The 26,553-nt window shown below is 32.3% G+C and overlaps 2 protein-coding genes across 2 annotated transcripts; both read left to right on the top strand.

Annotated features, from left to right (window-relative positions):
- Nucleotides 1-618: 618 nt before the first annotated feature.
- On the top strand, nt 619-5,397 carry LOC105114509 (putative methylesterase 11, chloroplastic). The gene is made up of 5 exons (XM_011011067.1): nt 619-1,190; nt 2,217-2,453; nt 3,108-3,251; nt 3,733-3,864; nt 4,560-5,397. The coding sequence occupies exons 1-5, from the start codon at nt 825-827 to the stop codon at nt 4,836-4,838; spliced, it is 1,158 nt and encodes a 385-aa protein (XP_011009369.1). The 5' UTR covers nt 619-824; the 3' UTR covers nt 4,839-5,397.
- An 11,767-nt stretch (nt 5,398-17,164) lies between these two features.
- Nucleotides 17,165-21,292, top strand: LOC105114508 (eukaryotic translation initiation factor 3 subunit M). Its single transcript, XM_011011066.1, has 10 exons — nt 17,165-17,399; nt 17,673-17,808; nt 18,610-18,748; nt 18,826-19,038; nt 19,165-19,303; nt 19,939-20,089; nt 20,218-20,327; nt 20,405-20,502; nt 20,621-20,690; nt 20,922-21,292. The coding sequence occupies exons 1-10, from the start codon at nt 17,307-17,309 to the stop codon at nt 21,009-21,011; spliced, it is 1,239 nt and encodes a 412-aa protein (XP_011009368.1). The 5' UTR covers nt 17,165-17,306; the 3' UTR covers nt 21,012-21,292.
- Nucleotides 21,293-26,553: the final 5,261 nt, after the last annotated feature.

Raw genomic sequence — 26,553 nt, 5'->3', positions numbered from 1 at the left:
GCTTTTAGTTATAAATTTAAACAATTAATAAAAAAATAGCTTAACTTTAAATAAAAAATACAATACCATTCCAAAAGATAAACACTTAGCAATATAATACACATATGACTTCTTATAACTAATTCAAAAAATTATAATTATAATGACTTTAATTTTATAAATCAAATGGTGTTTTAATTATATATGATTTTTTTACAATTTAAATAGTATTTTTTTAATGAGGTAATAATAAGATTTTTTTTATTAAAATAGTACTTGTACATAACTATTATAATTACAAAATAATACAAAATAATTAACTAAGTTATAAAGAGATAGGATAATTTTTACTATTTATTTAGTAAATCGCACTTATTTCTTATAAAGTGAATAATATTTATTTTTTTATAAATAATAATATAATTTTTGAAATTATAATTGTATAATATTAATAACTGGTATAATTAATTACAAGATAACTGATTAAATGACTAATTAATAAGACAAGTCCTTATAATGCAATAAATAAGATATTTAATAGTTTATAATTAGAGAAAAAAAAAACTATTTTGACGTAACAATAAAAAGTCAAGCACACGCACGTAGAAACATAGAAAGAGGTGCATAGAAAAGTCAGGCGACGGCTTCAAGTCCATATGAACACAATTTTGTCACCAACTTCACACACCCTATAAAACCTCCCCTAAAACTCTCCTCTTTTTCCACCGCCACCACCACCAGCACGACTCTTTCTCTCTGCTTAAGCATCAAAACACGCACACAAACTTCTTTACATTCGCATAACTGACAAGTTTCTTCCTTTCCTTTAACTACATGAACGTGTAATGGGCAACCTATGCACTTGTTTCTCACCCAAAACTCCTGTAAAAACCAAGAAACCCACCAAACGTTTACAGGGTAACTCGCAAACAGCACCCCATTCAAGCAGCAGGTGGACCCGGGTTCGATCAACTCGAAAAGACACCCATGATGCATTGATTCACGAACAGGCTTTAGCTGCAGCAATTCTGTTTCGGCAGCACCAGCAACAAAACGGTTCCGATTCCGGGTCATTTCCTTTTGATCGCTCCATTTCGTTAAGATACCCAAACGGTTCGGGGTCAAAAAAGACCCAGTTGCCTCGGAGCTCGAGTTCAAGAGCCCGGTCACTTACTGACCCGTTGTTGCAGCCTCATCAGCTTGTTAACCGGGTTTGTTTTATTGGCCTTTAATCGGTTTTCGTGAATTGTGTGGTTTTGTTGGATTACATTGTCAGTTATGGGAACTGAGAATCTCGTGTGTGTAGGAGTTTTCTGGATTCTGGGTGCTATTGGTTTTTTATGGTATATACGAGGTTGTGTGGTGCTTAATGATTTTTTTTTATGTGTGGTTTGTTAAGTGGGAAGTTGCTATTCATGTTTTAATTTTAATGTTGTAATGTCTAGCTACATGTTTGTGTAATTTTTTAGGTTATTTTGGCTAATGAGTTGATCAGTTGTGTGGTTTGTTGTGTTATATTTATTTGACTTCTGTGTTGGGAATGATGGAGATGGTAAATTTACTAATTTTAGATGCCAAAGCTTAAGCTGTTGCTGTCCTGTCGTTTGATTTTACTCTTAAATGCCATGAAATCTTTAAACTTTCATCATGGAAGCGACTGGAGATTTTGTAAAGAGTGGATTTCTATGTTCATTTTTCATTTATCGCTGGCCATTTCACACTGGTAACGAATTAATGTCAAAGGGGTGGTAGTTGGATGAGACATTCACTTATTGCAAGTTACCCTTTCCTTTACTGTTATTACCGACGATGGACTCTGAAGTTGTTATCTCATATTCCATTTGGGACCCCTTTAAGTGATGGATTTTAAGCTTGTCCAGATTGATATGAATTGATTGATCTTAGGTTATCTCCATTAACAGTACTTTGCATATAATTTCTTTGTTGCTATAATTAACGCAATTTATCACTAAGATGCATATCTGGTCTGTTCTGTAGGAACAGCTAGTATTATTCTTATATTCATTGAAGTATGGTGAATGAGGATGCGTACCAGTTGGTAAAACTATGAGGAAGATTCAGAATGACTTATTATGTTCCCTATAAACTACAATAATGGAATGTGATCTAGTAAATGGTGACGAGAGTATGTATTGGAACGGAATATGAACTGTTTTCTCTATCCCCTTTAGATCGCTTTAATCATTTATTTTCCTAACTATTTCTCTTTTGAACAGGATATTAAGCTTGATGATCTTGATACCAACCACTTTGTTCTTGTCCATGGAGGCGGCTTTGGTGCCTGGTGCTGGTACAAAACTATAGCACTTCTGGAAGAGGGTGGTTTCAAAGTTACTGCCATAGACTTAGCTGGCTCTGGGATTCATTCTTTTGAGACAAATGGCATCACCAGCCTTTCTCAATATGTGAAGCCACTTACCGATTTTCTTGACAAACTTGCTGATGGGGAGAAGGTTCTTTCCTGGTTCCTTATCACTTATCTGTTTTGTTTATCATGTGCAACTCTTTATGTTATGGTTGAGCTTGAGAAATTTACAGTTCAAATTACTGGAAGAATATAAATCCAATACCATGTGCTGTACCCTTTTTTTTTTTTTTTCTGTGACTGGACATTTAAGTTTTATAAGCCGGGGGCATTCTTCACTTGCCTGTGAAATTTGACTTTTGTTGCTTAACAACTAGGTATGTATCCACCGCTGACATCAATATAGAATTTTGCTTTCCTCCGGAACCTCAGGTGCCACTGTCTTAGTTTTAAGGGAGCAGAATAATCCAGTCTCATTCATCTTCAAGCAGCTTTTACTTGCTATTGAATTAGCATTAAAGAAAACATAGCATTATTGGTACTGGTGGTTTCTTTTGGAATACCAAGCCACATGGATCTGGTATTTATTGTTTACAAAAATGGAATGTGTACGATCAACTCAGGAAACACTTTCGTTCTTTAAATAAAAAAGAAGGCAAAGATTGCTTTGGACAGGATAATTAAATGCCCCTTTCCTTCTCAAGACTCCAGGGTTAAGCTATTTCTTGTTTGTGTATGAAATACGTTAAGCAAGCAGAGCAATTTTTCTTGAGATTTAAAACTATTAAATTGAATTTTGCAGACAATATTGGTGGGGCATGACTTTGGGGGTGCTTGTATATCATATGCAATGGAGTTGTTTCCACGTAAAGTTTCGAAAGCCATTTATGTTGCTGCAGCAATGTTGACTAATGGACAAAGTACTCTTGATATGTTCTCCCAGAAGGTTTGTCCTTTATTTCATTTGCTAGTAATTCCAAGTTGGAATAACTTTTATGTATTTGTAACTTTTAAAAGTGCATTACACAATGAAAAAGTTTTGGAATCCTTCTACATGTGATATGTTCAAGCGCTTGTACTTCTCACATCATCTGTTCCGAACTTTGTTTTTTATTTCTTCACTTGGGCACCCAACTCATTCAAAGAAGTGCTTCAGGCTGCATTCAATACCAGCATTTTTTTTCCCCCTTTTTTCCTCCCTGTTTTGGTGTAACAATAAGAGCCATTTGGGATTATGAACCTTTTTGTCGATCAATCTTTGGATAGAATGTTAGTGATATTGCTTGGTTTGTAAGTTTTTCTTTTTGATAAATATTAAAGGCATTTTACTATGTGTAACTGCAATCTCAGTTTTCCAGAAATTATTTCATTCATGTTATAACTAGAATTTGGTTCATATTTCTTACTAAATTAGTAAAATTTTGCAGGCCGGTTCAAGTGATTTAATGCAACAGGCACAAACATTTGTGTATGCAAATGGGAATAATCATCCTCCAACTGCTATTAATCTGGACAAGTCACTGTTGAGAGATTTGTTGTTCAATCAAAGTCCTGGCAAGGTATGCTTGCGCTTGTAACATATTAAATTGCTGACCAAACACCATTCCATGTTGTCATGCTTGTTCAATAAGAATCACCTAGTTTCTTCTTATGGACTTGAGCATCTTGGTTTGGTTTATTTGACTTGCTACACACGTTCTCATCTAGGAATACCATGGTCGATCATCAAAGCGAAAGGAAATAGCCAGAAGTTTCTACTATCAAATACTATCATCTTTAGATTCTCTCCTTTACCATCTTGTTTAGTCCTAACTTGGCACTTCATGAGTTTGTATCTGTATCTGGAACTTGGATATAGGATCAAATTCAAGCTTAAACTTCATGTTTGGTTGGGTTAGGTACTAAAAATGATGAAACTAATAAAGGTGGATTTCAAGCACTTGCACAGTTGCACTAGATTCTACTGTAATTGCTTCATGCCCACTTCGGCAATTTTGGTTTGGCAATCAATGTGTGGGACCCCATTGATGAAAAATGATTGCTGTGCTTTTGGCGGGGCCATGGCTGACAATTTTGTGGGAAGCACACTGCTTTTCAGAAATCTTAAGAAGTCTCATTTGAGTGATTGTTTTGGTATAAAATTTAAATTTGGGGAAACTCTTTTCTTCAAACCTTTACACAGCATCTGCATGTGCATGTGTGGAATCACTTTCTGCTCACTGCTGATATTTGTTTTTTGTATCTCCTGGTTCAGGATGTTGCGTTGGCATCTGTTTCAATGAGGCCAATTCCCTTTGCGCCGGTTTTGGAGAAGCTTAATCTTTCTGACTTGAAGTATGGAACTGTGAGGAGGTTTTATATAGAGACTCCTGAAGATAATGCCATACCTATCACATTACAGGAAAGCATGATAAACTCAAGTCCCCCAGAAAAAGTATTTCGTTTAAAAGGTGCTGATCACTCACCCTTTTTCTCAAAGCCTCAAGCCCTACACAAGTTATTGGTAGAGATATTGAAGATCCCTGCAACTTGAAAGTTTTTGGGTATTATATAACACTTTCAAAGTTCTCTTCCATGGAGCTTCATTCAGATGGCACGGATTGCTATTCTCGTCGATCTTCTCTGCCACTGATTAAAGAAAGGATTCTGGGTAGCTATAGCTATGTACATGCACATAGCATTAGATAGTGTCATCTATGCGTAATTCCCACAGAAATTTTCTAGCATCTTCTGTCAGAGCAGCATAATGCATATGTTCATAACCTCGGCCACTCTTACTCATGCAGCATGCGCGCGCGCATTTCCTCGTATTCTTTATGTTGTTCTTATCCGATTTTAGATTTTTTCCCCTCCCAATAAAAGAATGTTGATATTTATGTTAGTGAAATTTTGAAGTTACAGAATTGGAAAAGAAAACAAAAGCTGTAACTGAGATTGGTTTCCGTTTAACGTTAGTTTTTTCTATTCTTAACTGAATACGATGAATTGAAGTCCGGTCCTTTCTTTGGGCCTATTGTGCTATGTATGCCATCATGCTTTTATCATGTCTTCGAGTGAATCTTATAGTTTTGAAGACTCGTTACACTTAACGTATGTGTCACTCTTTGTCGGTGGATGCTAGTGGAATGGTTTACCTTTTCTTTTTGGAACAGAAAATGTATTGTGCTCTCGCCTGTCATTAGACTTGCAAATGCTCTTGTAACCCGTTGAAAGCCCGAGATAAGAAGCATGTTATTAATTTTTGTTCATGAACTCACTAGATGGCTAGTTAGCTAGTTAAAGTAGCGTTTATTTGCTTTCTTGGAATCAAAAGAGGTTTAGTTGTTTTTTCTTTTAGTTTTTTTTATTAATATTCATGTTGTATTTAGAATAGCTTATCTTGATTAATTTTCAGATTCTAAAATTAACAATCTTATAAATTTCTAGTAGTAATGAGAGTGGATATAAGATTTAATTGGTTTCTTGAAATCAAAGGAGATGGAGATAGCTTAAATAGAAAGGATGAGGGAAATATAAAATTGTGTTTGGTAGTAGCATATAAGATATATAAGATACGGTGAAAGCATTTTTATTATGTTTGGTTAATGAGAGCCAAGATAAAATAAATTATGGAAAATTCTATTTTATCTTTGATATCTATTATTATTAAGCTTGTAATTTTTGGAACAATAAATAAAGATCACTAGCTAAATGGTCTGTATAAAAATCTTTTTAATGTAAAAAAAAATGCAGTCATTGACAATATATTTTTTAGCAGCTATAAAGATTTTTATTATGAATTGAAAATATGAAGTATTAGTTTAATAAAATAGATGGAAGATTAAAGATGTTGGTAAATGTTAAAAAAAATAGTCAAGGCTAATTGAAGGCTATGTTAAGAAATTAAGAAATAAATGTAGGTTAAGATATTTGATTTCATGCTATAATAAATCCTTTAATTTAATTATATGGCAATTTTTTTTTTTTTTGTAAAAGTACTAATCTAAAAACCATAAAATCCCATAGAAACTTATGTCATTTTAACCCTTTTTTTCTATACTAAAAACCATAAAATCCTATAAAAACCTACGTCATTTTAACCATTTCTTTATATATACTAAGATAGTGATGTTTTGAATCAACTTGAGTTAATTTGAGTTAATTCGTTAAATTCATGACTTTGGTATAGATGGGTAGTTGAGTTTAATAAAAAAAAAATTAGAATCTATTTTTTTAATTACTTTGTTCATAACTTTGAGGAGGTCTTGAACAAAATGGATAGACAAGAGACTTTAATTGCTAGTTTACATGATGTTCCTAATCATAGAGATAAAAAAAAAGATGTTAAATTGTAAAAAAGATAAATCCAAAGAGTTCCTGATGCTAAAAGGGAAGAAAAATTAAAATTTCATTTTTCAAAACCTAAAAATAAAGAAAAGATATTTTCAAAGTGTTTAGTATAATTATTAATAGTGGAAGTTGTGCTAACATCGTTAGTATTATACTTGTTAAGAAATTGAATCTGAACATTGTTAAACATTATAGATTTTATAAGCTTCGATGGTTGAATGAATGTGATGAAGTTATTGTGTGAGTAAACAGGCTTTGATTTCTTTTTCAATAAGAAAGTATAAAGATAAGGTTTTGTGTGATGTTATTCCTATACATACTAGTCATTTATTTTTAGGGAGACCTTCATAATTTAATAAGAAGGCAAACATGGTGGATTTAAAAATAGATATTCTCTTAAAAATGATAAAAGGATATACACATTTGTATCATTATCACCTAAATAGGTTTATAAAGACCGATTGAAATTAAAAATAAAAAATAAAGCTGAAATGGTAATACAACAATGTAAGGTCATTGTTACCATGCAAAAATATATACAAAAATTGTTAGTAAGGCGTGCTTATCTAGAATTATCATCAGCTGCTATTTTCATTTAATATTATTAGAGGAAAAGTTTGGTAAAAAAAGAGTTTTAAAGGCTTAAACAAGACCAATTAAAGCCAAAAAAAGAAGAAGCAAAGTCGAGTGAAAACAATAAATTATATGGGGTCCTAAGTTTAAAGAGTGAAAATAAAGTGTGCTTTAAAAAAAATAAGATAAAAGAAAATACTTAGATTTGGTTAAGGGACAAAAAAAACTCAACTAAAGCTGAGAGTAGAGAGAAGAAAATAAAGATGAAAAAAGAAGAAAATGTAGAAAATATAGGTAAATAGTTGAGTTTTTATACAAAAGAGAGTGAGATACAAAATATTTATTTTTCTAACATGCCTATTATTTAACTTGTGTATGTGAAGGCATATTTTAACACTAACAATCTTGATTTTTTTTCCATTCCTGGTGTTGTTATATCTTTGTTACGGGATTTTGAGGATAATATAAGACAATCAAATTCGAATTTAAACGTATCTGTGTTATTGCCAAAGTTTACACTAATAAGCATTATTTTTTATCCACCAATTAGATTAAGCTAAAATATTGCCAAATGTTTTCAAATATCTTTCTTTATGCCTGACACGACCAAAAGATTAATATCTTCTCTCAAGTGCAAAAGTATCAAAGTAATATATAATCTAACAAGACCGAGGTCGAACCACAAGGGGATTAATTGTATAAATTATAAACACAACAACAACAATAATAATAGAAGAAGAAGTTGATAAGTGATTAGTACTTAAAAGTGTATTTTTATCAAGGTTTTATATCATCATTTTGCACTTGAAATATCAATAACTCCTTAACTAAAGCATGTTTTATAATAATATATCTAATAATATAAGATACCTTTAATTTGTGGTAAATGTTCATTTTAAATGCAGGCCTATCACATAAATGAAAGGATTGATTGATGACTTTAAGAACTTAAATTGCAAGGGCAAAGAGATGACCAAAATTAGAAAAAAGATGTCGGTGCAATCCAAACCGGAACACTGTTCGGTAATTGGGTCATATCTGGAGCTATAGATCTCAGATTTAGGTCTACTTTATATGGATGGGAAGGTAAGACATAGGCCTACAACTTTCATATGGAGCCCAAGATCTAAAAAGGCTATTTTCAAGTCCAAAGTATAACAACAACAAAGAAGCTTGAATCTGTCTTCCAACCCGAGCACTGTTCGGTATTTTGGCCATATCTGGAGTTCTAGAAGTCCAAATGAGCTGAATGTTTTACACAAGAAAGCTGAGACAATTGCCTACAACGTTCATGTTTGCAACTGGCTCCAGTTTTAATGTTATCAATGACGTTTTGGGCAGACAAGAGAAGATAAGGATTGCCACCAAGTCAAAAGTTGGCCACCCACTTATCAATTAGTCATCAAATCAATAGTTCCCAATTTTGGCCTATAAAAGGAGGCATTTGCCATGCATTTAGGCATCTTGGTTTCCAGATCAAGATCATGCTCTTCCTTTCTCTCTTTGTATTTTTTATGCTTTGTTTTCATTAATATTAAGTTTATGCCTTTCATTTCCTTTCCTTTACTTAGTTAACTTTTATGTTCTTATTTTGTTTATCTATTTTGCTTTCTTTCATTATGTCTAGCTAAGTTAATTATGTCAAGGTGAAAAGGTTACACTAATGGTGTAAGAATAAGTATAATGTAAACTTAATATGGACTTTAATGTTTGATACTAACATGTTTTATATTTGTTATCTTGTTCACTCTTTAATACTTTGCTTGTTAAATGACTAATCTTGATTTATGTTGTATAACACTTGGTACAACAAATGCTTGGCACTTTCATAGCCCATAATGTATGGTATAACCGACACCTGAGCTATGAAAGGAACTTGATTTATTGTTAACATAAGTTATAATCATGAATGCTTGACGAGATTTACAAGTATTAGCATTAATTGAATAAGATGACTAATGTAATCATGTTAACAATATATAATCTGATTGGAACCTCCTTTGTGTGTGGTTTCCAATTCAATAATAAGAGTTTATACTATACTTGTTTGATATTACTCAGCTAGTACTGACAACTAAAAGACATGAGGTGTTAAATTCACGTTATGAAACATTCATGATTATAACTTATGTTAACAACAAATCAAGTTCCTTTCATAGCTCAGGTGTCGGTTATACCATACATTATGGGCTATGAAAGTACCAAGCATTTGTTATACCAAGTGTTATACAACATAAATCAAGATTAATCATTTAACAAGCAAAGTATTAAAGAGTGAACAAGATAACAAATATAAAACATGTTAGTATCAAACATTAAAGTCCATATTAAGTTTACATTATACTTATTCTTTGTTAGTGTAACCTTTTTACCTTGACATAATTAACTTAGCTAGACATAATGAAAGAAAAAAAAATAAACAAGATAAGAACATAAATAAGATAAAAGTTAACTAAGTAAAGGAAATGAAATGAAAGGTATAAACAAGATATTAATGAAAGCAAAACTTAAGCATTACAAAAATACAAAGAGAAAAAGCAAGAGCATGATCTTGATCTAGAAACTAAGATGTCTAAATGCATGGCAAATGTCTTCTTTTATAGGTGAAAATTGAAAACTATTAATTTGATTACTAATTAATGAATGGGTGACCAACTCTTGACTTGGTGACAATTCTTATCTTTTTATCTATAAAAAAAATCATTGATAACGTCAAAATTTGAACCAACCTTCATAAAAGTTTTAGGGAATTATCCCAAAATTTCAGAAAAAAAAAAAATTAAGATCATTTGGATTTCTAAAACTCGAGATATGGGCTGAACACTGAACAATATTTGGGCTACAGTACAGATTCAAACTTTTACGTTGTTGATAAGATATGGACTTCCAAACAGTAGAATTGAGTCTTGTCTTCTTATAAAAGTTTTAGGCTTATGTCTTCGCTTTCCATCCATATAAATCAGATCTAAATATGAGATCTACAGCTACAGATATGACCCAATTACCAAACAGCGTTCCAATTTGGAATGCACTAGCATCTCTTTTCTAAGTTTGGCCCTCTCTTTGTCCTTTTAATTTCAGTACTTCAACTCATCAATCAATCCTTTCATGTATGTAATAGACATGTATTTAGGATGAACATTTACCATAAATTAAAGGTATCTTATATTATTAGATATGTTATTATAAAACATGCTTTAGTTAAGGAGTTATTGATACTTCAAGTGCAAAATGATGATATAAAACCTTGATAAAAATTTACTTTTAAGTACTAATCATCGCCAAGCTTAGAAGATTGTCCAAGTTGGTGGTGAAAAATTAAAATGACAAGTGAAAACGCTTGAGGGCCAGCATGTATGAGATTGATAAAATTTACAACCTTTTGATTGACAAAAGGTCTATTTAGTGAAAATATTTTTATTTGAGGTAAAGAAATATAAATTTAGATAGGTAAGGACTCGATGAGAATTTTGAAAGAATTAATTATTTTTATTAACTTACTTGTTAGAAAAATTGATATTTAAAGTCAATTTTAGTTTTTAATTGGAAGAAATTAAAGTCTAGATATCAATTTTTAATTTTAAAGAGTTAATTTGGTTAATTAGAAGATTAATAATAAATATTAAAGTTTAATATGCAATTAAAAACTTGATTGAAGAAATCCAAAACTGAGAACCAAACCAAACTTGATTGAAGATATCTCGTAGTTAACCATTAGTGTATTAAGTAAAGATATAAATGCAGATCAAAGAACTCAATAATTAGTTCGTAGAAGAAATCCCTATTGTTTTTAAGTTTAAATAATTCTTATTTTCTTTGTTATTTGATATTTCCAATAGCTTATAATGCTAGAAAAGAAGTTTCTTATTTGTGAACTCAATTTTATCCATTTAATATTAATATAAGGTCATGTAATCCATTTCTTTGTGCATCTTATTTGCTTCTTTTTTTTCTATTTGTTTTTTTTATATTTTATTCGTACAACTTGTTTTATAGGGATATCCAAAATGACTACTAACTTAAAATACAAAATAAATATCATGAAAGCATTTTGTTTAATTTTAATGAAACTTTAATTGTAATGGATGGAGAAAAGTGGAAATATATGGACCCTATACTTTGACAGGGCAATAAATATATTCAGAAATAATGTAGGTATTGTATTATTTTCACTAATTAAGGAATAGTACCCATTAATAATCTATTTATGATCGTATTACATTTTAAGTTCACTAAAAACATAACAGAGTATGAATCATGTAGTGGAATGTGAAAAAGCTTGATGTATATAGTGATTTATTGCTAATAATTTACTAAGTGAAAGAATAATCAAAGGGATGAGAAATTAAATTCATACTAGGAGTACCCTAGTAAGTTAGCAGAACAACTTGAAAAAATCAAGTTCACTCATCTAAGTAGGGCTAATAATGAGTTTATAAATTCACTTTTCATATTGGCATTAATGATCTAGATAGAATGTGATGAGAAAGCACTACCTATATGCACTAAGATAAAGAATGACCTTGCTTATTATTGTTTAGTCAATAAAAAAACAAATAGAAAGTTTGTGTATCACAATATCATACAGTTCTTTATAAGTTATGAATATTATTTAATGCGAATAAAGTGGATAGAAAAACTTTGTGGAGATTGACAATGGACTCTTTTTTAGATAGAGAGCTACTGTATAAGAAGAAATTTAGTATACTATATTTAAATGTTTGGATAAAACTAAATTATAGAAGAACTCTTGGAGGGCAATCCTAGGTAAAGACTTGATAAAAGTACCATTCACAAATATCAAAGACAAAAATAATGCAAATCAGGATAGAAAAGCATATGAAAGTTCAGACTATATTACTTACTGAGATGCTAAACTTAAACAAATAAATGAGCCTAATATAATAAGAATTGATGAATAAATTGAGGCAAGATTATAAAAGTGATGTGAGAAATTAAGTTCACCAATCTTAAAGGACCCATTTTTAATTCTCATGTGAGGTTGAGATTGAGGTTGTTAATAATTTTGATCCATTTTAATTTTTTTGTGTTAAGGTTTGTCACCTAGAAATTTGGCCTAATTTTAAAATTTTACATTAAGGTTAGTCAATTAATAATTTTAACCTATTTTTAAATTTCTAGTTAATATTGGTTACCTCTTAATTTAATCCATTTTGATTTTCATGTATTGATTACCTTTTAGTCAAACCATTTTGATTTGGTCTTTACAAACTTACTATACAAAGAAATAAAGTTTGTTTTTTCTCTCTACCACAACATCATCATTAACCTCCTCTTATACTTGGTCACAATTATTATCAATTTGTTTTTTTCCAATCGAAACTTGACTACCTCACCAACCACCATTCAGAATTGAGTGGCATAGAAGATAAAGGCCCTCCCTTTGTGTCTAAAACTATCTAATACAACCCTTTGATACTAAAAAAAATAATAATAGAAACTTAGTTGCTCCCTCACCATTTGTTTAAAAAAAAAATCAAAAACTTTCCAATCACTAATTTCCTATCTTGAATGGTAGTGAGCTACACCGCTTATATAAAAAGAAGAAAGAAAAAGATAAATAGTTGATTTTGAAAAATCCTAATAAGACAAGACATAAAATAGCTAGGATGAGTAGTTGGCTAAATTTAATATGGAACATACATAGACAATAATTAAATTTGGCAACTCTCCTGAATTTATATATTTGATATTAAATAATATAACTCTCATATATATATTGTTAATAATATATAAGAGATTGAATTAAGTTTTGATTTGATTTTACTAATTAATTTTATTAATTTCTTCCAAAAATATGTTAAAATAAAGTTTCAATAACCCTCGTATAATATTTTAACAAGGTTTATTTTATCGCATGTGTTAAATGAAAGAAAATCTTAAATATTTTGACACTAAATCATACATTATATTTTATTTTGAAGCCTATTTGGAAGGAATTTACAAACCTGTGATAATCACGTGTAAATCATACAAAATCTATTATTTGTCGGTGAGAAGATTAAGGGGTTATATTTTCTCATGTTAATTATGTTTAGGACAAAATGATAAAATTAATAGGTTTAAGACTAAATTGATAATAAAATTACATATTTGGACTAAATTGAAGTTTTCCCTCGTAGATACAAATGTTTTTTTTTTTATATAAGGTGAGACTAAACTTCTCGTGTTACCTTGATTCCTGCGTTGTCAAGCATTATCAAACTTCTCTTTACAGTTTTTGCTTAAAACAAACCTATCAACAACAACAGCAAATGTCACCATTCCAATTCTTCTGTTTTAAGGTATGTTTATCTTCATGGTTGAAATTATGTTTCATCATATATTTTTTTATTTTTTTATCATTTTAATATGTTAATATTAAAAATAATTTTTTTTTTAAAAATATTTTTTTATATATTTTCAATTAAAAAACATTTAAAAAATTAATCATTTCATGCAGTACCTTAATGTCTTAAACTAAACGAAAACCAACAGAACATAATCTATGCTTTTCTTCTCTGGCATACATAATAGCACATGCACTTGTTTTATTATTGTTATCTTAATCCAGAATCCAACAAAATTTTCACCTTTGTCATCTGCCTCCCTCCCTCTCCTTGTATATAAACCACCTTGGCTTTCGTAAGTTTCTCAGCCCTTTTGTTTTCTCTTGCTTTGCTTCAACTTCAAGTTTTGTCCTTGAAAGGGAAAAGGTATGCAATTCCATGAGAGCAACGTGCATTGACTTTACATACAGATCCAATTCTTGCATGCAGCACACCGTGAATCTTTGGTGTGTTAGGCGTTTTCTTTCTCTGTATAACTGGTTTCTCCCTACTTCTTTTTGTCACACATTTTACTCTTTTTAGCTTTCTTCTTTCATTTCTTTGACATAATCTGTTTTTTGTATGTTCTGAACATTTAACATTTTGGATCTAGTTGTGGTTTTCTTGTGGGCTATAAAATTGTAGGAGTTTAGAAGAGAGAATTTTACCGTTGTGCAAAATGTGTTCATCTCAAAGCTGATTATGAGATCTTAAAGCTATGGAATTGAGTTGAATATTGTGCTTTTGTTATATGTTAGTTGGTTTTTGGATAATGCAGAAGCTGAATGGGATTTGATGAATTCTCACTGCTTACATTAACTAAAAAGCTGGAGCGTGTACGTAATCATAATAGTCTCAAGTGACCAATTTCTTTATCTTAGTATGATCAATAAACAAATGTGTCATTGGACGTCTTGTTTGCTTCTCTATTTCCAATTCATGGATTTTTGTGTTCTTGATGTTAGTAGTCACTTGAAGAGATATTGAAGGGAGAAAATAGCTCTGTTCCCTTAGTTAACGTTAGTGATTACCATAGAGGCATTGCGCCCAAGCACCACCTTAGGTCATAGATTAAGCTAGTTAGTCCCCCTGGATCCGTTACCTTTATGCGTTTGATATGGCCAGGCGCTCAATCAATTAGATGAACACTCAGGTTACCATTCTCAAGCTATTAGTCTGCTCTACTAATGTTGGTGACCATTATTGTAAAACTCGGAATTATCAGTCATGACATGTGCTTCTTGTGTATACATTTACTGCATTGTTTCTTTCTTTCTTCATTCAACAACAGCCTCCTCTTTATCGCTAAATAATGTCTCAACAGTGTTTTTGAGGTTTATGTTCTCATCATTGATTTTATGTGCAGGTTCCAGTTTCTGTATTAAAAAAGGCAATAAATTGGAAGAAATGGGTCGTAGAGTCAGTGCTGGTGGTGGACAGAGTTCCTTGGGCTATCTATTTGGTGGCGGGGAGACTGCTGCTAGGAATGTGGGACACGCTGCTAGGAATGTGGCCCTTCTCCAATGCCTGCTTCTGCTTCACCGCCAGTTGATAAGCAGACTCCAGCAGGAATTCATGGAAATCTTATGAACAATTAATACCGGGCAGATGGACAGAATTGTGGTAACTTCATCACGGTAAGATCCTAGTTAAGTTTGTAGTCTAAAGGCTAAAGGATATAGAGAATTTGATCAAGATAACTTTTTGGTGAATTTAATCACATCATGTGATTTCTTCTTATCCTGGAAACTACAGAATGAAAAAAAGAAAAAGAAAAAAGAACAAGGCTTGTAGAGATATGGAATGAGAACACTACAATATTTCAAACTATGATGCTGAATCAAAATTAATGAAGATGTCCGAAACACAGTAAACTATATATAGCATAGTGTAGTTTCCGGTTTTAGCATGGCACTCAAAACTGAATAAATTCCACCTGCACTGACCATCCATCGAATAGAACCTAAGATATCTGGTCTTGGTTCATCAGACTTGTTTCTCCTTGTCAAAGGAAACAAATTAGGTTCATGTTAGCAAGATACAATAGAACCTAAGATTTCTGGTCTTGGTTCATCAGACTTATTTCTCCTTGTCAAAGGAAACAAATTAGGTGCATGTCAGCAGATATTTTGTTCTTGTTAGAACCTTGAAGGTGTTTCTGCTAACATGACAGTTTTTCTTCAATAGATTATGGATGAGAGATGGCTGAGTTGATTGACCACACAATTTGATTGTTGACTATTGTTCCTTATATCAGATCTTATCATTGAGGTGGTGGTTTCTAAATGGCTTTGCTGTGTGTGTGCAGGATCGACCATCCACCGAAGTCCATGCCGTCCCTGGCGGTGGATCTTCCTTGGGCTACCTGTTTGGCGGTATGTCTTGTCCTTATCCTTTAGGATACACAATATCCTTGTTTTAAAACTAAGGACTTGATGATTGTGCAACGTAATGTGCTGCCATGAATGGTGGTGATTGTGATGGAACACGCTTTGCCGTGGATGTTATTATCAAATGCAAGTAGGTTTTGCATTATTCATTCTGGAATCCATGTACCATACGTCCCTCCAAGGAAACGTGCTTCTGTATGATAACTCCGCAATGTTCCAAGGCTTTTCCATGTTCAACTTGGACAAGCACAGGTTGTGACAAGATTAGAGTGTAGTAGCTGTTTAATATTCCATGCTCATGAGAACTGTTCCTTAATCTCAGTGGCTCCATTGTATCTCCAGTTAACATTGTTAAAAAATGAAAAGTGCTGGCTAACTTGCTGTTGTTAAACCAGTTATGTCTTCGAGTTCAGGCTCTGCCAACAGCATGTCCCCATTATTATTATTATTATTTTATTTGAGAAAACCATATATCTTGAAAACATATTTTATAGGTTTGAATGAGTGAATAAAATCTAATTATCTCATATTTTTATATATAAAAGATACAATTTAAATTTAAATGTAGATCTCAAACTCTTTATTATCACTCTATATATTTTTAAAACATGTGTCTATTATAATACATGCTCAGCGTAAAAAAAAGCTTTTTCTGAACTTTATCAACGAGTGCTATTAACAAAAAGGTGGAATGAGGCATTTCAATGTTTGGCCTAACGGTGGAAGGAGTTTGTCTCCTTCCACTGTCATAGGTTCGAGCTTTGGTGTGCACGTCTGTCACCCCCACGGTACCTTACATGCCTATTGGGTTTGCAGGGTATTCAGTGGGCCGTGGAGATTAGTCATGATGCGCGTAAGCTGGTCCGAACACTCCACGTAAATCAAAAAAAAAAAAGGTGGAATGAGTCGGATTTGAAGGAAGAAAACAAAAGGAGCTTGTTTCCTACATGAAAGATGACCCTAGAAATAAATAAATGATTTTATTCAAATTTCATTCCTATAAAATATTTTATTTATAAAATTTATAAAATTAATTTTAGTATTTTTATAAAATATTTATTTATACACATGCAACGCATGTGACAAGAATACAGGTAAATATATAAACTAAACGAGGCTTAATTTTATAAGATACATGTTTAAAAAATAAAGTTCTAAGTTATATAAAAATTCAAAATAAAGGGACTGGAAATAATTTCTCAAAGTAGATCGTCAAAATAAAGCTAACGGACCACAATAAACGGAGGAAATTACAGATACACCACTGCCTCCAACCAAACAAAGACCCGAGCTAGGGTTTTGGATTTTCACTCTCTCCTTCTCTCTCAGCAACCAAACAAAGGCGTTGCAGAAGAAGAGAAGATAACTCGGTCAACAAGAATGACGACTATAGTCCCCACCTCGGAAGAGGATCCAGCCCTCTCCGTCGTCCGTTTTACCTCCGAACTCTCCTGGTCCGACGCCGGCCCCGCGGTATCAGTTTTTTTAAGAAAAGTCTTAAACGTCTCCTAAATTTATATATCTCCCTTTTTAATATGATTTTTATTGAAATATTCTCACTTTATAATCCTTCTTGAATTTGCTTTTATTATTATTATTATTATTATTGATTGGAGAAATTATTAATTTATTTTGCTTAATTTTTTTATGTGCGTTGGAATTTGGATATTGATGTTTTAAACAAAATAATTTTGGAAAATGTTAATTGAGAATTGCGTTTTATGATCGGATTGGTTGGTATGGTAGGTAGCGGAACAACAAGTGAGTAGGCTGTGTGTGGAAGCGCAAGAATGTATGGTGATGAATAGGTGGTTGGATTTGACTTCTTTAATGTTAACTTCCGCCGATATTGTTTTTTCCAACTCCAAGGTTTCCGAGAAAGGTATTTCACTTTTCGCACTGTTTCTTGCTAAGAAACTAAAATCTAGCTCTGAAATTTTTAGCGGTTATGTACAGTATATGAATTAGATGCAATGAGATTGCAATTTTTCTTGATATCAGCTTCTTATAATCATAGGGAGCAGAGGAGGGTTTTTGTTAGATTTATTGTGAGTTTGGTTGTATTTTGAAAGCGATTGCTTGTTATGCTTGTGGTTCATGATATGGATTTAAAGTGTTAAATGCAATTGTGCTGATAAATATCAAAAATAAATTTTATTTGTAATCATATAGCTCTCTTTGCTGTGATAATTCATATGGTTATTTGCAAGTTGCTGTTCTTGGTTGATATTTACTGCTATTTTTGGCAATTCATCGATTACTTTGGCTAGCCAGGGTAGTCTTCTATGCAATAGCCATAATCTGTTGTCCTTCTCTATTTGCCCCTTGATTTCTTCCAATAGGAGTTGTGAGTAAGAATAAGGTCAACAAGTTGAGTTTTTTAATGACAAGTAAATAGGTATCTTCTTGAACCATATTTTTCTTGTTTCTTTTGACCTTCTCGTTGTGATTTTTGTACTTAGTGGACTGTTTTTTTTTTTTTGGCATTAGAGAAACAATTTTCTTGAGTGAAGAAACGAGAACATTAACAAAATGGAATCTGAATGTCTAATTCAGACAGCTGGAACCTTGTCAAGCAATAATGACATAGATAGAGATATTTTAACTTGCATTTTTATTCTTACAGATACGCATCATTATTCTTACATAAGCATAATGCACCATTTTTTTTCTTCTTCCCTAGATCTTGAATGTATCTTCACTGTCATTTGCAATCTCGTCACAAAGTCTGGAATTCCAGATGAAGAACTTGAGATGGCAAAACTTATATGCGCAAAAATTATTCAACAGCCAACTGACAAGCCTGTGCTGCGCCTAAAGATGTAATATGTCACGTTGAGTTTGATTACAAGTTATAAATTTTTTGAAGTCTCTATCTTACACTTGCCATCTTTGCCAGCTTGTTCAATCTGTACAACCTACTGGATAATGTGTACTGCCGGTTCTATGTTTACATGAAGGCCTTAAATTTGGCCATGAGTGGAAAAGTCACTGAACACATCATTCCTTCTTGCAAAAAGATTGATAGCTTCTTGAAAGAGTGGAATCTTGAAGTCCAGGATCAGAGAGAGCTTTTTCTCTGTGTTGCCAATGCACTAAAAGATAGTAAGAGGTGTGATAGGAAGATATTTAACAATGAAAATGAACTTACCTTTTTTATCTATTTAAGTTTCATTGTGCATTTTATGTTGTTTAATTAATCTCACAACTGTGCACTGCCCTTATTTTATTGTTCCAGCTCTGCAAAGGATTCTTTCAAATTCTTGACTAGGTATTTAGCCACTTTCTCTGGCGAGGATGCTTATAAAATGGGCGAAGCCAAGGATGAAGCTGCACGTACAATTATTGAATTTGTCAAGGCACCTGACATGTTTCAGGTATTGCTTAATCTTGGAGATCCTTTACATTGCAATCTTCCTGCATGCTTACATGAGAAACCATTTTGTAGGCTGTCCTGATGTGTCCAATGCGAAGGAAAATACATTAACCACTGCCATAAAAGCCAAATTATCTTAATTTTCTGTGAACACTCGATTTTTAGAGAGCTTCTATAACAGTTTATTTCTTTTTGAACTGTTTCTGGTGAATTTTGTTTATACAGTGCTGTAATTTCTGATGTGATGTTCAAATGGTTAAAACTTGTTTGGTCAGAAATGATAGAACATATCCCTGAATATGGTAATGAAGTTCTAATATACAGGGACATTGAAGTTCTTGAATTAGAATGAAAATGCTGGTTGTACTTCAGATTTCCATATCTTGGCTTTTTTTTCCTCTTTAACCCTGGTGGTTAGCTTGCTTACTTAATGAATTTATGGCTTCTACACTGTGTATACTTTTAGTGTATTATGTTATGAGCATCAGTTTTCTTATTTTTTTCCCCGAGTAATGACTCATTGCTTTTGTGGTGATTTATTTTTTGAGTTTGTTTAAGATTCTTTTTTGCCTGTCTTGGCCTAGCTTATGTCTAAATTTGGGATTCCAGATACTGATTTGCTTAGTTATATTGCAGTGTGATCTACTAGATATGCCTGCTGTTGCGCAATTGGAAAAGGATGCTAAATATGCGCTGGTATATCAGCTCCTAAAGATTTTCTTGACTCAGAGACTGGATGCTTATCTGGAGTTCCAAGCTGTGAATTCTGCTCTTCTGAAAAGCTATGGTATTACTATTGGACTTGTGCACTCCAGTCATGGCTGTTAGATGAAATGATATTTCTTCAAAGTTCTTTCTGACCAACATTATCTTCAAAAGTAAATTTATTTTCATTCATACTTCTTTGTTTTATAGGTCTTGTTCATGAAGATTGTATAACGAAGATGCGGTTGATATCATTGGTGGATCTTGCCTCACATGAATCTGGTCGAATTCCATATACCCTCATCAAAGATACTCTTAGGGTAAACTGGCTCACCATTCTGCTTTTACTAAATTCACCATTGTCTTATTTACTCACTTTGTTTAGGCATCCTTGCAGATCAATGATGATGAGGTGGAATCATGGGTAGTGAGGGCATTAACTTCCAAGTTAATTGCCTGTAAAATGGACCAGATGAATCAAGTTGTGCTTGTGAGGTAGTCTCTCTCTCTCTCTCTATCTATCTTATGATTATAGCAGGACTACAGTGCTTATAATTTATTGTGGTTTGTGAAAGTGAGTTTCCTTCTAATCTAACGTTGATGTGATGTGCAGTTCTTGTACTGAGCGTGTATTTGGGCGACAACAGTGGCAGGTGCTTAGGACAAAGCTTGGTACATGGAGGGTAAGAATTCTCATAATCAATCTTGTTTAACTCTTGCATTGACCATCTGGAATATGCCTTCTGCATTGTGTCTCAGGATCAACATTTTCTATCAAAGTGTTTCAAAGGAAGAGTGTTTTACTATTCCCCAGCAAAATAAAAAAAAAAAGTCAATGATGAAAAACATTTCCAAGATTCTTATGCTAGTGTCATCCTTATTGGACTTTGACACTGAAGCTCCATGTTTTCCAGGATAATATTGCAAATGTCATAAACACCATCCAAGCTAACAAGATCACCGAAGACAGCTCACAGGCAGTGCAGGGATTGATGATTCGTTAGGGGCTTTAACTCTGGCCATTTAGTTAAAAGGTCAATCCATAGCTGGATCTGTTGTGGGTTGGAAAACATCAGTGCTTTTGGTTGTCATTTACTTCAGTTGGAAATTGATAGTGTATTTGGGAAAATTTTGAGAGAGGTGGTCGTCTAGGCGTTTCAACATTCACCATGCGAAGTGATTTTGTGCAACAAATTCAATGTCTATTTTCTTTATGTGGCAAACTTTGGTTTCACTGTCACGAATATGCTTTTTGAGTCGTGGCAGGCGTTTCGTTTATTTCCCTGACCGTTCACTTCTCTGGACCTTTGGTTCCAATCAATTAGCAGCTTAATGGATGGAATGCATGGCTGGTGCGCACCTGCATTTGGAAATCGAATCACATGATTGGGGGAAATCTTTTTGTATGTTTCGATTAATAGATCTGGCTCTGTGTGGCTCCATGCGAAACAGCCGACAGGGCTAAGCAGGCCCTGAGACTCTGGTTTCTAGAGCTGAAAACCCCATCCCTGATTCAGAACTGTTGGTGTCTTAAAACTTAACACTGCCTTTTCACGTCCTGCCAAGCTGCTTGTCTGAGTTATATTGATAGAAGTTGGTATCCTTTTTTATATATATATATATAAACACTGCACCAAAGAAGTGGTAAGGAATTAACAAGGTTTCATGAAAACTACAGGGATAGAGAAAAGGAGTTGCCGCTCATACTATAGGGTATATAGCCATCAATGAAGGTAATGAAATATTTATGTGTATAGTTTCTAAAACACTACAGGTTCTTCTAACTCCTTTCCTGCGCTTATTAGGTTGTTTTGCTTTAATGCAGTCTGCACAACAACCAAGGCTTATTAGTTTGTTTTATTTTAATGCAGTCTACACAACAACTAAAATCAATGACTCCATCGTTTACCAATCTTTTAATTTTATAACACTAGGTTTAATGCCGACAATATTACCATGCACAGTCGTAAGAGGTATTATCTTTATATAAATGAAGAAGAAAGTACCAATGAAGTCGAAATTGAAATCATAAGGTAAAATTCTTGAAACTGAAATAAGATTCCTTGGAACTTTTATTTTTCGTCGGTTTCCTTTGGTTTAAGACAAGGTTGTCAATTCCAATTCTATTTTAGTAAGTGTTTTGTTTTTTCAATTAGAATGGAATGTTTCAGTTTCGGAGTGTTTGGACGTGCCGTTTCGGGGTTGTACTGTTTATATATATATATATATATATATATATATATATATTCAACAAACATAATTTAAATTCAAGATAAATTAATTATAAATTATGCAATACAAACATAATTCCAAACAAATATAATTTTAAAATTTAAAATATTTCTAAATAGTCAAGATTAAATAAATCTTTAACTTAAATAAAATATCAAAATATTATGAAAGTAAAATGTTTTAACACAAATATTTTAAATATAAAGTTAGGTCAATGTTATCAAGACTAATGAAATCTAAAATGTATCTTATTTTGCTCAAATTCCTACAAAGTATAAATATATAAAAAAAAACAACATGAATATAAACCATATATATTAGTGATAAATCTAATTTTAAAAAATTAATATTATTGTTAATGAAAATAGTAATAATAATTTTCAATATTATTATTAATATCATTATTATTGAAAATAGTAATAAAAAAGAGCTTTTTATAATTGAGTGATTTAATTAATTAAATTGAACAAAGTTCAATTTAATTCAATGGTTTTTCAAGAGCGGAACGGAACATGTGGAATGAAACCGGAATATTCCGGGCGGAATTTAGCCGAAAAATCTAGAACGGGCTCAGATTTAAAATGAGATGAAATTTGTTCTGTTTTTTGAATTGGTATGGAATATTTTGGCTATTCCAAATGAAACGGAATGGAATTGACAACCCTAATTTAAGAAGCCCGGTATGATATTGCCAACTTGGATTGTAGAACTATAATCAATTCTTTCGGTTCAAGAAGCCCAACAGTAAATATGCTAGTTTTACAATAAAACTTACCACTCATTTGATGTCTTCAACCTTTTGTAAATAAACGTAATAGTTATTTTTATAATTGAAAATGTTGCGGATATTACTTTATTATATTTAATTGTAAACTTAAATATGATATAAAAATTATTAACTAAACTTTATGTTAATCATGAATTATTTATGTTTAGAAAAATCAAAACTATGCATAGAAACATTATGGATAAAAATCTTTTGTTTCGTGCAACAAAGTAATAGCAACAGCCCAGCGCAGAGGGTGCTGGTTTTACAATAGAGCTTTGTTGCCAGGTTTACTCCCAGCCTCCACATAATTAATTTTTCAATGAAAGTAAGACTTCCTTTTAACATTGTAACTTTATCAAACACAAAATTTAACAAAAGCACGCAGCCTAAGATTTTAGCTCTCTTGATTATCCAATTAGTTTTGCCAAAAAAATAAAAAAATATAAAAACACCACACATGCAAGAATCTCAGTTTGCACAGAGTTTTAACATACAAAATCCAGTTTGCATATAGTTTCAACATATAAAGCAACTTCCAGATTTAAAACTTTGTCTATTATTATCATGGTTAATGCAATCAAAAGATCTCAAACAAAGATTTTAATGGAATCGAAAGCTAGACTACGGATATTGCTCTAATACCACAAAGATTTGTAATATCATCATGAAGTTACAATAAATTAAAGAGCTAAAGCCCAAGAACACACAACTCCAACTATAGCAGTCATAATTCCAATAAAGCACAAATACAAAACCATAGAAAAGATAATGATAACGATAAATCACCCTTTTATGAAAGAATTTCATGAATTCTATTTTCTAAATATTTTTTTCCCATCACTGCGTAACCTTTCAGAAAAAATAGTTGATGCGGGGGATTTATTATTTGAATATATTAAATGGATAATGGGCCAAAAAATAATATTTCAATTTTAAAGTAAAACAAGGGAAAAATTGGTCGCTTGAGTTTCTGATGAGATCAAAATATAACGATGGTTTCACTCTATAACTCTTTGCTGAATTTGGGAATCTGAATTGTTAACATTTCTCTCAGAACTAAACCCAGAAGTTATCCCTTGAAGTTTGGCACATCAAGGGCTTGAATCTTGACCAAAGCAGAAACTTGTAGGCTAACATCAGAGTTGCCTAATGCCTAAAACCTTACAACTTGTAATGTACCTCCTGGCTATGGCAGGAAACTGCAAGTCAATCAACGACCTGTTGGTTCTACACTTTTCACCATGGATTTGTCCTAAATGCATCTCTGAGGAATAACTTGCTGCATGTCAAGAAATTTGGATAATACTAATTTACTTGACAATACACAATGATGATTGACGGAGCGGGATGAAACAGGCCTTACCGGTCAGCAGTTGGGCCAATGGCCCAATTGGAGAAGAAAGAAGGAAGGAAGAGGAGAAGAAAAGAAAGAAAGCCCTACTGCCAACAATGACCCAACTAGAGAGGGGGAAGGGAAAAGAGAGGGATGGCATGGAAGCCGAGAGAGAGAGCTAGTGACTTTCCATCAACATGCGCCTTTCAAAAAGATCCCCTCACAAAGATGAAGCTAGTGCCATAAAAAGAGACACCGATTGGATGATGGAGGGCTCACATGCCACCTAAAGATAGTGAAGCTTAGCACGCAATGGCATATGTCTTACACTCGCCACTTGCCATGCTTTTTTTTCCTTCTAATTTAGTTTCTAATTTCTACACCGTTCTAATTTAGTCCTTCAAAGTAGATTGATGAAGTCCTTAATCGGGTAAAGAAGAATAAAAGGAAAAAAAAAAATGAGAGAAGAAAAGATAGCCCAAACAAGCCCAATGAGTGCCTCCTAGGGAGAAAAGGAGAATGAAAAAAAAAGAAAAAAGGTGGGAACACCAAAGAATGTTTAAGCAAGTTTATGCCCTTTGAATATCTACATGGATTCTCTTTTTACAAATTATCATTATGACACCCACTTGAATTTTCCAAGTCGTTAGTACAGCACCCACTTGAAAGCTTTGTTTCACAAGTTAACAGGATGAATGCTAACATGAACAACCACTTCTAACAAGTTAATTGTGCAATTGTTCATGAAGAGTCAAATATTTTTCATAATTTTTTTTTTATTTACGTGGGGTATCTATCAAATATTCTTCATAATTAATCTTACGAGTAGATAGCGGTATCCGGACCAGCTTGCACACACTACTATTAATCCCCACGGTCCACTGAATACCCTACAAACCTAGTAGGCATGTAAGACACTGCGAGGGTGACAGACGTACATGCTAGGGCTCGACCCCGGTTGCAGTGAAAGGAGACAAGCCCCTTCCACCGCTAGGCCAAGCACTGGTTTGCGAACCTATACCCTATAGACTTCATAATTAATCTTACGAGTAGATAGCGAACCTATACCCTACAGAACAAATAAATAAATATATTATGAGGTATATAAATATCCAAGAATCACTAATATAAAAATCAAAACATAACAAATTCATATGTATAGACTACAACAAACATTCACCTACATTTTCACTCTCCTTTTATATATTATTTTTCTTCAATGCTTTGTTAACATAGACATCGAGGGACCCAATATCCTATGTGTAGGATTTGTTTTGTAGAAAAACATGGATTATCAATTTAAATAAAAAAAATAACTTTTAAATCTATTAAACAAGCATGAAAAAAACTCAAACACAAATTTATTTGAAGTGTTTTCAACCCTATTAATGTTATTCTATAAAAAGGTTGCCAAAACTCTAAAAGACCTAATGAAATTACTGTACATATAAACATAAAACTATTCATTGCTATAAAAAAAAATATAATTTTATCACTAGAAAAAAAAGTTGGGATGCCTTGATATTGGGGGCAATATAATTATTTTTGATGACCAATGAATGACTCATAGGTCATTAAAGGATTTTCACTACATGTATCTTTTCTACTTTTTAGAATAGTAAAATAAGTAATTTCCCATGTAAAAAAAAAAAGAATTATTGACTAAGATTATTTATATTTTTTTTATTTTTTTAGAACATAATAAAAAAATATTTTTTTCTTTGAATTAGAAACAAAATAACTCATGCATGCAGGGGTAATTTCATATTTTTATAAAGTTTTTTTATTTTCATATTAATAGAGGGCATTTTGGTCTTTTAATGTTGAATAATTTGTTTTTTTAATTCAAAACGTTTTTGGCACATGCTTTTTTGGGCAATGCGTGCATCACCTCCTAGTTGCCAAACATGCTCTTTCACTGTATTGTTAGAAGTGTTGTTGCATCCTCTTCCTCCTGGTGCAATGCATGATGTTAGATGATGGACAGTTTGTCATTGTGGTCGTTTATTTTTTTCTTCTCTCTTTTACCCTAAAAAGTACATATCGATCCTCTTTGTTTTTGTAATTTAATTTTTAATCTTTATTTTTTTTTCTTGACTATTTTATAAAAATTTTATTTATTTTCAATTTAGTCCTTTAATTACAATTTATCATATATTATTTTTTTCAAATTCGGTATTTATTCCTTTGTTTTTTTGTTTTTTTTCCTTGA

Source organism: Populus euphratica, unplaced genomic scaffold (genome assembly GCF_000495115.2).
Source record: "Populus euphratica unplaced genomic scaffold, PopEup_1.0 scaffold536.1, whole genome shotgun sequence".
NCBI lineage: Eukaryota > Viridiplantae > Streptophyta > Magnoliopsida > Malpighiales > Salicaceae > Populus > Populus euphratica.
The sequence above is the reverse complement of the archived record's forward strand: the minus strand, read 5'-3'. Positions and strand labels throughout refer to the sequence as shown.